This window comes from Meriones unguiculatus, chromosome 9, assembly GCF_030254825.1.
Source record: "Meriones unguiculatus strain TT.TT164.6M chromosome 9, Bangor_MerUng_6.1, whole genome shotgun sequence".
Lineage (NCBI taxonomy): Eukaryota > Metazoa > Chordata > Mammalia > Rodentia > Muridae > Meriones > Meriones unguiculatus.
In genome coordinates this window covers 89,274,401-89,288,706 of record NC_083357.1, presented here as the reverse complement: position 1 = coordinate 89,288,706, position 14,306 = coordinate 89,274,401, and the positions used below count along the sequence as shown (strand labels likewise).

The 14,306-nt window shown below is 35.2% G+C and overlaps 1 protein-coding gene across 11 annotated transcripts in view; it reads left to right on the top strand.

The window, feature by feature from the left end:
- Pcdh9 (protocadherin 9) overlaps positions 1 to 13,612 on the top strand; it is a 939,984-nt gene extending 926,372 nt beyond the window's left edge. For all 11 annotated transcript variants that reach the window (XM_060391504.1, XM_060391503.1, XM_060391515.1 and 8 more), the window contains one exon: positions 11,458 to 13,612. In XM_060391504.1, the coding sequence (XP_060247487.1) occupies positions 11,458 to 11,831 (374 nt within the window). In that variant the 3' untranslated portion in view covers positions 11,832 to 13,612. The remainder of the gene's footprint in view (positions 1 to 11,457) is intronic.
- The last annotated feature ends 694 nt before the right edge of the window (positions 13,613 to 14,306 follow it).

Below are 14,306 nucleotides of genomic sequence, written 5' to 3'. Positions count from 1 at the left end.
CAAATCGAATTTGGTCAAAATGTAAATGTTAGTTCTCATAATCAATAAGGGAATGTTTTATTAAACCGATGTCATTCAATTGATTACAACATAAAATCATAATGAGAAATAAATGAAAATGCGTAATATTACCTGAGACAATTTTCTTATTAAAATTTACATTCAGTGGAGGAGAAAAGGTCTACTACTAATTACACAGAGCAGAAAAGGGCAGAAGAGGTGTGAGGAAGAAACCTCAATTCTGTACAAGCTCTGCTGTCTACCACATGTCAGCGGAGGGAGGCAACTAAGAGAATGACTAAATCAATTAATTTTAAAAAAGTACCTGATTTGGGGGCCTGCCCTAGGTTACTGTATTTAGATTGTCTCCTGAAAATGTTGGCTTTTCCGCTGTGACTAAGAGAAACTTTTCCGTCTGTAGAAACTGTTAGGTGTCCACTTGCACAGAGAAATAGGTGACTTCACTGGAAATGTAATTTCACATTCAAAAGCATAAATGCAACCCAAAGGATAAAACAGTCTACCAGAATAATATAATCATAGTATTTTTTTATGTGTAGTGCCCTTCTTATGTAAAATGAGAATAATACTGAAATGCTTGCCTATCAGGTTCTACAGCTAACAACACAATGACATTAAAGAGTAATAAATATGAAGAGCTCATGCATCAAAATCTAGACTTTTCATCTTAATTCATAGATAAGAGACTGTGCGCTATGAAGTCTATCTAAACGGACTTTCTCCAAATCCACTCTGATTCATTGTTCTGATCACCACAGGGCTTTAAATTCAATGATTTATTCTGAGTTTAGATATTTTCAACAGCAACCATTTTAATATAACATGAGTTAAATCAAAACTTTAGTGAGAGACTGAGTGAGTGGGATTTTTTTTTTTCTCAAAATAAAGTTTTCTGTCAGTAGCTGGAATCTATACCCTTTACCAAACTTGGGCAGACTCAAGTCCCTGAATCCATTGAGTGGCTTTGCAGTTATACCCTGTGCATCTTTCCACATATTATAAATGATCTTTAGACCAATATGTTAGCCTCCTGACAGTCTGACAATTATCTGAGAAAAGACTTAATCTCACCAGCTGTTAGTTCATTTTTTTGCTAGGCTGTGTTGCTCTGAGCTGATTACAGCATGTTATCTCAAGGCAAGTGTGTATGCTGGAGAAGGCTAGTCACAGCACTGCATCCAAGTAGAACTGAGTAAGAGAAAAATAGCAGAGGTTATGTCCTCTGCACAGTTACGTTCCTCTGCACAATCTAACATTCCTTTACTAACCCACTACTCTAAAGGTTATGCCGTGTTTCGGGATATTTGATTCCACTGTGAAGCCCAAAACTGTGAACTGCAAAACCATGTCTCCTGTTTGGTATTGTTGAGCCTTATCACACACCTTTAATCCAAGCACTTTCTGTTTATTGTAAACAGGTGATTATGGTGTGGTTCTCCCAGACCTAGCACACACCTTTAATCCAAGAGCTTTCTGTACACAAGATTTAATAAAGTTAACCCTACATCAATAGGTGGAGCAAGAAACCAGCTGACAGGGATTAAAGAATAGGAGGGACTATGAGTTGAGGGGTATTTAAGACAATGGAGAGAAGTAAAAAGGACTTTTAGCTTAAACTCTGGTGTTAGCTCTGGCTTCAGCTCCTCAGCTCCCTGGCTTTTTGGGCTTTGAGTTAGCAAGCCATGGGATGTTGGGCCTTTTCCTCCTGGGCAGTCAGTTGAGCTTGTGAGCTTTTGGGATTTTTTTCCCTCCAGACCTGAGCAGAGAAGGAAGGTCAGTTGGATGCTTTCTCTGCCTTTCTGAGCTAGCAAGTTTTTAACCCAGCATCTAATTCCTGAGTCTTTATTGGTAAAATAGAATCTTTGGAAGTTTTATTTTTGTTTATAACAATACATGGCACCCAATGTGGGGCTTAAACCCAGGACCCTGAGCTTAAGAGTCACATTCTCTGCTGTCAGAGCTATTATAACAACATTGCTACATCCCAATAGCCATAGACTGATAACCAGGCCTTTAAAACATGAGCCTTTAAAAAGCAATCCAGAACCCAACTGTTATATCAGTGATATCAATATCTACTAACCTTTAGACAGTGCTACATAATGTCCTATACAAAAATCACACTTGAGAACCGCAAAATGAAGTTACTAGAAAGAGAGAGAGGGGAAAATAAAGAAAACTGAAAAATATTTGTGTTGGACTGCATTCATAGCTATCCTTTTTATTTTTCATTATTATTATTATTATTATTATTATTATTATTATTATTAATTAAAATTTATTCAATTTGTATCCCGGCTGTGGTCCCCTCCCTCATCTCCTCCTACCCAAACCCTCCCTCCTTTACTCTTCTCCCCCTATATCCCTCTCCAAGTCTACTGATGGTGGGGACCTCCTCCCCTACAACTGACCCTAGCCTATCATCAGGTCTCATTAAGACTGTCTAGGTTGTCTTTTACATGTGGCCCATGAACCACAGGTTGGACATATCTGCTGGAATGACAACATGAAATATGATTGAAGATATTTAGAATAGACACATTTTTGCATTTTGTGTGTACACATGAAACATATACATACGTGCACACATGGAAACCAGAGGTCAATCTTGATTGAATTTGCACAGGCACTGTCTACCGTCTCTGAGACAGAGTCTCTATGTGTCTTATATCTTGTCCTTTACGCTAAGCTGGTTGGCCTTTCAGTTCCCCAAGCATCCCTGTGTTTCTTTCTGCTTGCCCAGCATTGGGATTATTTTACATGGGTGCTGGAAATTGAATTCAGGCTCTACTATTTACCCATACAGCCTCTAACTGAGCTATCTCCCCAGCTACAAAAGGTAAACAGTTTCAAAGAATATCTTTCTCTGCCGTTGACTGGATCATCGGGTATGGTAGAAAACTATTACTCAAATTTTCTATGTTAATCTCCTGCTTTAATCTGTTCAACTGACTGCTATGTTATTTGATTTCATGTAAAGTCTTAGCTGCAGTGACAGCAAAGCACAGACTTTTGTGGTGTTTTTTTTTTTAATTTTTAATTTTGCATCATAGCAGAGCACTAACTCAATAACATTTAGCTCTATGTGACATTCTTTACAAGTGCTGCTTTGGCACAGAGGAAAATGGTGTGAAGTAGAAAGGAGTGTAAGGGAAGTTTGCCCAAGGGTCAACATTCCTTTCCGTTTCTAATGCCAGCTCTTCTTGTAAAAATTATTTGTTTGACCATGTTGAATTGTAAGTAAATTAGCCACAATGATTTTCATAGAAACTCAAAAACATACCGAGAATAAGGAATCTTACAATAGTGGACATAGCCAATCTATCAAGGAAATATAGTTCTGGCATTTCTTTCAGCTTGCCCTAGACTTACACAAACTATAAAAATTATATTCAAGTCAATACATAAAAAGATAAATCATTTTGTTCCTCTTCATAAATTACAAACAAATTTTTTTAAGGAAATAAAAAGAAAGAACCTGAGGGTAGAAATAAGGTAGTAAAACTAGTATATTTTGTTGTATTGGTCTTCCACAGACACTAAAATAAACTTAAAATAAGTGGCTCAGAATATTTATTTTCCTGAAATGTTATTATAGAAAAATGATTAAGGGAAGAAACCAGTACAAAAAAAATTATGTTTTCTTCAGTGAGTTAATAGCAGTAAACCCAAAGCAAAATTATTAAATACAGGCTTATGGATGGCCAGGGGCCCCACACTAGAAGACAGATGCTAGGGAGGCTGGGGGATCAGGTCAGGAATTTAAGATTAGCCTGGGGTTTTTCTTAGTTGGTGTGGCTGTATGCACCTTTAATCTTTGTACTTAGGAGTCTGAGAGAGAGAAGAACACCTCACATTTTGAGCCAGCCCAATCTATGTAGTAAGTTCCAGGCCAACAAAGGCTTCATAAGGAAATTATCTCCAAAATAAAAAAATAGCCTACACAAAATATAACATTTTAAAATATTATTTTACCTAAATCTTAGCTAAGTGACCATAGCGAATTGAAATCAGTGGATGTCGCTTTCACTTTAAGATGTTTAATGACTCTCAAGTTTCCCACTCATGCAAACCACAGCAACTGGGGAAGCTTGAGAAAACCATGAGTTAAAATACAATGTGTTGTTTTACATACTATTTTTATGAATACTTTGGACATTTCATGCCTACATGCAGTGTGTTTAAACCGTATTTATCCCTGCTGTCTCAGTCCAGATCCCATTGTTACTTTCAAACTTCTTTACATACTCCAACGGGTTCAACTTCTGGTTTTTTTTTTGCTGTTGTTTTTGTTTTTGTTTGTTTCTTTGTTTGTTTTTTAATATTAGTGACAGTTTGTTAAATTTGTATCCCTGCTGTATCCCACTCCCTCTTTCTCTCCCAATCCCACCCTTCCACCGTCATCTCCTCCCTTTCTCTTTCCAAGTCCACTGATAAGGGAGAACCTCCTCCCCTTACATCTGATACTGGTTTATCAGGTGTCTTCAGGACTGGCTGCAAAGTCCTCCTCTGTGGCGTTTTCATTGGATGTTGTACCATTTAATGGAGGATGAGCTAACTACCTCTTACACAAAACTGGCTTTTTCTCCTTCATTGTCAACTTTTCAGTCAATCTATTCAGTGCTTGTCTGTTATACCTGAAGACTAGAGTGAACTACAATCTAATGCTATATAAACTTACTGCAGCTTCAGTGTACTTTTATACACACACATATAGAACAAAGAACTCAATGACCTAAGGGAGGTCGTTGGAATTCAGAAAAACATGATCAGAAAAATGTAGTAAATATAACAAATGTAATAAACACCAGTAATCATATATCATATACTAAATATTAACAGAGCAGGGTTTTTTTTTTTTTTTTCAGAACTTTCTCAGGATAGATCAATTTAAACCCCACAGTTTGGCACAATACTATGTATGGTATCTGAAAAAGTAAGAAAACAAGGCAGAAGGTAATATCTAGATTTAGGGTACAATGGCCAGATTGGGTTCTGTAGCTATGTTCTTACTCTTAACAAGAATAAATGTGTCTTATAAATTGAATGCAAATGTTTGTCACAGAAGGCGCAAAATCATGAACAATTTAAAAATGCACTTGAGGTAAAACACCCTCTGCCTTTTTTCCTGGAGCCTCTCTCACAGGTCCCCAAGGCATTGTTCACCATGGATCATTCCTTTGACCATGTCCCAACACACTACAGGCAGAAACTACCATTAACACTTCCTGTAGCAATTGGAGTCCCTGAACCTCTTCATCATCTAGAATACAATACACCTGATCATACGAAGTCACTCCATAGCTGCTGTGTGGTTACTCGTTCAGAAGGGACTCTTTCCCACACAGTCCTCCTCTACATCTAGCTTGGACAATCATCTCACACCCTCTCCTGCAACATTCTCTGAATTATTTAGACAGGGCCTATAATACAGATGTTGAATTTAGGACTGAACATTCTGTTATAGCTTATCTTCTGCATTTTGACCAGCTCTGATATTTTGCATCAACGACCTTTCACTATTAAGCTCTGATGAGGAGTGAGAATTACAGTAATTTCTGGTGAAAAGAAGTATATTTGGAAGACAGTTAGATACTGTATCTCTTTTACAGAATAATACTGGTAGGTTCCCACAGTACCAGGCATGAGTTTCTTTTTGCAGAGTGGACATTTGAACCAATTAAAAAATGCCATTAGTGTATCCATGAACATATACTGCTAGCCTGATCATCACTGTCATTTGAATATTTTACTATTGGGTAAGACCGTTGATGACTTTTCTCCAACAACCTGAATAACACCTTCAGAACTATGAAAGCTAGCCAAAACAGATGAAACTTCCTGCTCAGTGACAACTTAATATTCTGCATATTCTAAGACTCAAGTAGACAGTGTCTCCAGCAATAGGCTCTTTACCATTGAAAATTGGTGAGAAACAGGCTCTCCTTGTTTGAAGAACAGGGGAGGAGGGATAGGGGAAGAGAGAAGGGACAGTGGGACTGGGAGAAGAGGGAAGGGGCTATGATCAGATGTTAATTAATTAATTAATTAATTAAAAATGTAATAGCAGTGGGGCATATTGATTTTGGTGAAAGTGAATGTGTGCATTATGTATGTGTATGAGAATAAAGTTAATAAAGACCAAGTTTCTATATATGTTTTAAACAGCCTTACTGGCAATAATCTCACTCTTTCTCTACTCTACCACCCTATCCTACGATCTACTTAAAGCTTCCTCCCTCTTATTACCCACTCCCCACTCTTCATGTCACCTGTACTCTACTCTCTCCTCTTCCTTAAGATGTCCCTAACCCCTGTGCCAATGCTTCATTGTATCTCTCTGGCTTCTGCAAATATTGCAAGCAAACATGTAAATTCAAAGATCTGACATTAGGATTGTGAAACTGTACCAGTTAGCTTCCTGGATCTGGGTTGCCTCACATAGTACAGATTTTTTTTATTTGTTTGTTTAGCTTGGTTGTTGTTTTGTTTTTTCCAGTTCCATCCATTTACCTGCAATTTGTATAGTCTCCTTTCACTTTTTCACAAATTTTTGTATAGATATATATGTTCTTGCCATCAACTCAGTTATAATGACAATTAGCTAAATATTAGATGACAGAAATTTCCCTGTCCCCACCCCCAAATTGAACAAAATAAAAAGAATCCAGTGACATGTGGCAAAAACAATCCAAGGTGATAAAAAATGACTTATAAATTTAATTGAAAATAGATTCTTCTCTTATACAATACATCCAAACCATAGTTTCTTCTCCTTCCACTCCTTTAGCTTGACCCCCATGTTAACCTCTCCCCAATTTCCACTCCTCCTCCATTTCCTATTCAGAACAGAGTAAGTCTCCAAAAGATGACAGCCAAACAGGGCAAAGCAAGATTTCAAAAAGACAATGCAAAAGCCCTCAAATCATGGCTGGACAAGATAACCCAATAGGAGGAAAAGAATCAACAGTCTGTTTACATGTATTTGATCAAACAATAACAGCTAAATGAATTCATTCAAAGATAAAAAGATCAAATGTAGACAATAGGAAATTAGTCAGGGATGTAAATAGCATGATAGGTTTTGATTTATTATCATACCTGTTTCCAAAACAAAGGGTTTCAGATAAACAGAATGTAAGACTAATTTCTCCAAGCCAGAAGCTTTTCTTGATCACGTCAGTGAAAGGATGGTCCTAATTCCAGGTATAATAACAGGACACCAGGCACTGCTGAAGCATCATTCCTCTAATGACAATGGAGTTCCATTGAAAGAGAAACAGTGAGCCTTTGTCTTCAGAAGTTAGGAGAGGAGAAAGCTTCTTAACTTTTGGAAAATATATTGTTTGAATTTTAATGAGAACATGGCTTGTGCAGAGTTTAAGAGATACATGTTTTGAGATCTGATATAATATTAACTAAGACCTCTTTCAAGAAGATTGTGTGCATATGTGTGTATATGTGTGGTTATTTGGTTTTGTTATAATACAATATCTGAATGAAGGCTTGTACAATTTTATCAGCACTTATCTTTTTATAAATCAAAACCCAGAAAGAGTAAATTCAGACTGAAGACTATATAATGAATATAAATAATTCCAGCTTTTAAAAAAAGTCAATAAACCTATTTATCAGCATATTTATGATTTCAGTTATTTTAAGAGAAAGAAAAAAATATTGTCATGATTTAATAATTTAATTATCAAAAGTAATTTTGACAGTTTTGAATCCTTACCAAGATATATGATTTACAGCCTTCTTATGTAGTAGTATAGCATTGTCATTTAAAGATGTGTTGGGTCACTTTATTTTATAGTTTATATGTACTTATATCTGAGAAATTTCTCAAATTAGTTTACTCAGAAAGAACCATTAACTCTTAGCCACGTCACCGTCACCTAACTATCCACATATATCACTCCTAAAGCATAGGTCCTTGTTATCTTCTTTCCAGGTTAAGTCTTTGTGGGTCTCTGTTTAGTTTTCTCTGTATAGAAACTATAACGAAAACTACAAATCTGTGTAACATCTACCTAAATGTGTATCGTCCAATAATAGATTTTTAACTTAAAAGTTACTTTAAAAAAATACAAAAGTTTTACAAGTGTATTTACAGTATTTATTTGATATTTCAGTTTCAATTATAAGAATATATCATGCCTGATAAAATGCTTGAAGAATGATTTATATTATTTAATGGAAAGAAGCTGTTTTAAAAGCTAACAATTGCATAATATACCAAAAATTTAGCTCTAAAAATCTTAATCAATCAATTAACCTTGGGAACTTTCAAGGTCTGAGGAAAATTACATAATGGGATGAAAAGCCAGCCTGATGCTCTGTAAAGAGCCAAGCAGCTCCAAGTCCATTAACTCCTCTTCGCAATGTCCTTCTTTCCTACCCTCTCAGCCCAGGGCTCTAAAGTCAATTATACCTGAGGTGGATGGAAGCGCTGTGAAGGAAGTGAAGATACTCACTTTGTTAACAGCTCTAAGGCACGTTTACCTCTCACAATACGTGTAGTTAGTGTTCAGCAGATTCTTACAGAATAATAACCATTGATTCTCAGAGAAAAAACACTTCACTCTGTAAAAGTGAATCAATGTGTCAAACTTAAGTTTCACATATAATTATAGACAGAGTATATTGAATGAGGCAAATCTAAAAATAAACTTGTATGTTTTCCTCTTAGGGGTTCAATGAAAACTTAATTCTATTGACATTTCTGAGGTAACTTCAAGAAAAGAAAAATGTATCCAATTAATGAAACTGTAAAAGTAAAGGTTAAAGGTTGTCTGCTGGCTCTGAGATGTGTTACACATCAGACTTGTGATTCACTAGTTTATCTCCCTTGATCTCTAAAAGGAGTGAATACATTTAACAGAAGTTAAATAATTCATTTATTAGCTGTCACAGCGTCTTGCTAAGCAAAAGTCTTTGCTGTTGGGGAGCTTTTGGTATGAGGTTTGTGGAATCAGCATCTTTTATCCTAATTACTTAAGGTCTGCCTTTAAGCGGAGGATATCTTTAATAATTCTCAGAACATTTTCAACCTCATAAAATTTTAATTAACAATTAGCATTGTTCATAGATCATCACTATGAACTGCTGCTAATTGCTCAGCACTGCTAGGGAAACCGAAAACTGATTTGCCGTGTTTCTTTCCACCAGTGGAGTTTTCAATGGGTTAGGACAAAAAAATAAATAAAAATAAAAAATAAGACACATAAATGGCGAGCCCTCCTCCCCAAGACAAAAATGACATTAATGAAAGAGAAAGGAGGTGTATGGTCTGTAATTTTGCAATTCTCCAAATATGAAGAGGCACGAAACTTCCAAGGTGTCCATTGTAGATGGATCAGTGAGGTCATGTAAAATTTGCTTGGGGAATGTGGGACAGAAATGAACCTTGAAGGAGCCAGTAATTAAATGAAAACAGGCCAGGCAAAAAGCAGCTGCAAACTCATAATCCTATTGCAAGAGTCAGGCTTTGGTTTAAGTAAAATGTGTTAGCTCTATGGATGTCGAGTCACTAGGTACACCACAGCAAACCTAAAAGTGAGAAATTAGTTTGAACTTTGAAAGTGCAGCTGGGTTATAGAGGGGAAAAAAGGGGAAGGGGGCTCCTAGAGAAATTTAAATTAAATATATCCACTAAGTAAGGAATCATTGGAGATTTCAGAGAGAAATGGTTTAAAGTAATGAATGTATGTTTAAACACAGTAAAATTATTTGCTTTTGGAGAGGTGAGAATACATGTCGTATGGGAATAGATTTGAAGGGTATTCTCAAGAAGAGATTTTTCAAATCTAGAAATAAGACTAAAAGTGAATTTCTTTAAGATAGTGTTCTCAGCCATGGTTTCTACCTCCCACATCCAACTTGTTCAGTTGACTGAGTCTTTACCATCAAACTGTCAGCAAGTAGTTTATCACATGCAAAAGAATAATCAGAAGAGGATCAAGGTAGTCCACACTACTAAGCAGTTAAAACTAACAGTGCTAAAATAAATTTAGCAAATATTTAATTCCAATTATTGTCTTCATATTTTAATTGTTATTAAATGCAATGATTTAGTCTTTATTCTTTTTTGGTGACTTCCTATTTTCTTCCTCTTGTTTAGTTTTTGTTTTTATTTTTGAAGCACTGCCTCCTGTATCCCAGGCTAAACTTTAACTCCTGAATTTCCTGTTTCTCTCTCTCAGTGCTGTGGCTATAGGAGTTGTCATTAGGTTAAGATGACTCTTTACTTTTAAATGTTTCATACCTAAGTATTCTTGCCTGTCCATTTAACTTCTTTCCAAAAATTGATTGCTACTTTTCAAAGGATCATTTATCTCATAACCATTTAGTAAACACACACACACACACACACACACACACACACACACGCAGTTTGTCTATTGTTTTTCATTCTTGGATGAGATTCCTTGTTTAAACAATTAAGAATTTGCTCTTAAAATGCAGGTTAAGGTATATGCTTTAATTTGATTTCTGGTAAGAAGTAAAAACCAATACTCAGTGATGAAAATTTCTCCTTGAATATGGTGATTCATCTAATTTAATTAGAAATTTAGGCTCAAAGATTTTGTTTGAATGCTTGCCTTTGTTCTATGTTTGCTAATTTTCTCTCTCCTACTTATTTGAATGTGTGATCTGCCTATATTGTCAATGCTAGACACAAACATTTGAACTCTAGTGTAGCTAGGATTATCCACTTTATTTTTAATTAAATGCATTATAAATCTAGAAACTAGATTAAGAAATAAAAGCTAAATATGGTCATCAGTTAAAGTGGTATTTTATTTACTGTTTAAGAATAATTAAATGACTAGATATGACTTTCTTATATTAAGTCAAGAAGGTTATGAAAACAAATATTAAGTTTTATTAAAAGTCTTTAAAATTACATTTATATTACTTCATTTAAACAAACAAAAAACAATCACAATGTAGAAGAAACAGTATGTAGTTACTTACTAATAGCATTCTTCTTTAATAGCACTGTTTGGAAATCCAATACTATACTGGATTTTTGTGTCTGTATAATTTACATATTTTAATTTATAATATCTGTTTCTCATACTTCCTTATAAATTTAAGCATATCCCATGAATTTTAATATAAAAATCTGTAATGATTCATATGCCATAGGATTAATCAAGATCAGTTATATCTGTTTACCCATCTGTGTCTTTTTGTCATTTTGTGCTTTTAAATATACAGATGAAGGGTAAAAGAGTAAAAGAAAGATTTTTTATTGATAAAAGTGAATTAATTTACTCTGTGTCCATCTTTAAAATATGGAGACTAATATCTCTGAATGGTTTATTTCATGAAAACACAAAATCACCACTCTATTTTTATTCTGAAAATATTTTGAAGGAGAACTTAACCAACTTTTTCTTTGCTTTCTCTGTCTCTTGTCCCATTCAGATGGACCTCTGGGTCCCCGTGGATTAGCTGAAGCTACAGAGATGTGCACTCAAGAGTGTCTGGTTTTGGGTCACTCTGATAATTGCTGGATGCCTCCTGGCTTGGGTCCATACCAACACCCAAAATCTCCTCTGTCAACCTTTGCACCCCAGAAAGAATGGGTCAAGAAAGACAAGCTTGTGAATGGGCACACCCTGACAAGAGCATGGAAAGAAGACACCAACAGGAACCAGTTCAATGACCGTAAGCAGTATGGCTCCAATGATGGCCATTTCAACAATGGCAGCCACATGGCAGACATTCCTCTGGCAAACCTGAAGTCCTATAAGCAAGCAGGAGGCACGATGGAGAGTCCTAAGGAGCACCAACTTTAAGATGAAGTTGTATGGGACCTAATACCTTTAATCTAAATAGACATTCAATATAATCTACAACTATGCCCCTTATACTAGGGATACTCATAACTTTGTGTTAGCACCATGGAGAATACAATGCTTTGCAACATAAGAGAGAAAATAGTTCTACTAGCCATGTGATGATGTTCTTTGCTAGAATTACTTAAACTCTCCAGAGATCTCTCCATTGTGTAATTTATTTTTATTATTGCATTTTATTTTGACCCTGGACTGCTGCTATGAACAATAGAATATGCATTTGGAGAGTAAGAAAGTTCCATGGATTAGAGTGACTGACAAAACATATCCAGTTAGAAATCTGTGCTCTTTTTGTCTTTGATTTATGCTGGGACCTCTATACTTGACATTATACTTCAAACAAAACTTTAAAAGATAAGCATTAAACCTATTGTGCTGTTAACACCGTTAGTGGACACTTGTAAGTCAATCAGTGTTAAAGTATTTGTAAATAGAAGCAAGCTACTATTAACAACTTTTGTGTACTTATAGCATTCACCTAAAAATGTTGTAGCATAATTCTGTGTTGATGGTTGCTTCTTTCCTTTTTTCAGTTTCCCACTTTCTTCTTATTTTTGTTGATTCTTTCAGTGAGGTGTTTCCACGTTGGTAGTCTGTCTTGGCACACATTATTCAATGGATCTTAAACATTTGTATTGTAAAGAGATTCTGAATTTTTGCTTCTTCTATGATAACTTATAATGTTAGAACTCTATAAAATTATAAAGATAAAAGAAAGAAAAACATGAAAACTTCAAACACCAATAATAGCAGACAAGTACTTCTGCAAACTCTTAGAAATACAGAACCTCTTTTTGGAATTCTTATTTTCAGAGTAGGGAAATTATAAAATGACTTAATTAGTACCATTAAGAGAGAAAGTGATGGGAAAGTGTTATCCATCAAATGTGATATATTCTGTACTTGTTACTCTTGCAAAACTAATGTATTAAAATCCGCATATAATGGACAAAAAAATCATTACTCAGAAATAGTTTCAATCAGGCAAATGTGTGTCTCCAAGTTTGTTGAAATGACAGAATTTGTGTTGGTCCTCATATACAATACAGCTGTTGTAACACAAGTGTTATTAGACCATAGCCACAAAATATTTAATGTGTTGTGCCTTCATGATGTAACAGAGCATTCTCCAGGTAGGGTAGTTGGGGAAAACAAAGGGATAAATCTCTAAATACTGCTGTTTAACTGTTTGTTATCATAGTTGGTCAATGCCTGGCAGGTACCAGCATTTTGTCACTTAGGTCAAACCAAGGGAGTGACAGTTAATGTTAATAAGATCTCAGTTGCACGTGCAAAAAAATCCAAATTTGAACATTCTTAGGAGGTTTTTTGTTAAGGCATGACAGATGATTTAAACAAATAAATAGCATGCAACAAAATGTCTTTATTGAAAGGAGTGAAAGTTATAATAATGCCACGGTTCACCATCAACTTAAAAGAAAAAAAAAGAAAAAAGTTTAAAAAAATTGCTAATCTGATAGTTAATTTGTTCTTACCAAAAATAAAGTTCCTTTGTAAATAGCAGTTCACATTTTTCCACAGTATAACGGGAGATAATGGGTAGGGGTGCATTGCTTACTGAAGTACATTTTTGTCGGTTTGTGAGGGGTGTTTGATGACTTTGACAAAATAAATATCTAAACAATTATCCTTGTTACTGCTTTGCCAGTTCTACGTTATTTACAATTATTCAGCTCTTGCAATAAATGTTCTGAATTACCGATTGTGTTGTGTTTATTATTGCTCAACATTCGAATTAATTATTTGTCTACATTCTAATATTTTGACAAGCACATGTTAGTAACATTCAAGTTTCACTTATAAAGCAAGGAGAACTGATGGGGTTGCAACACCTATGCAGTGAAAATATGATTTCGGATGAAAAATCTAGTTTTTCAGAGAGGCTATAAAAAGTTTCCAAGGAAATTCATAGAGGAAATAAGTTTATCTAACTCATGATGTGTAATCATAAAGTAAGTCAGAAACTGGGCCAGCAACTCTAATTTGACAGACAGACCCTCGTTATATATATATGTGTGTGTGTGTGTGTGTGTGTGTGTGTGTGTGTGTGTGTATCTATCTGTCTGTCTATCTGCCTTTGGAGTAATTGCATGAAAAACAACTGGCTTTTTCATAGTTCACCAAGAGAGGCCATTCTGACATTACTACCTTAAACTAAGGAAAATAAACAAAGCTTCGTCTAATTTTATTTCCACTTATGAAAATGAGCACAGAACCCTATATGATATTTTAAAAAACAAAATCTCAACCATTTGATTTTAACAATGAAGACTCAGGTGCCAGATTCTGGGGTAAAAACTTCCTAGCTCAGAGAGGCAAAGAAGGCGCCCCACTGACTTTCCTACTCAGCTGACATCCTAGAGGAAAAAAGCCCTTCCTGCTCAGTTCACCTCT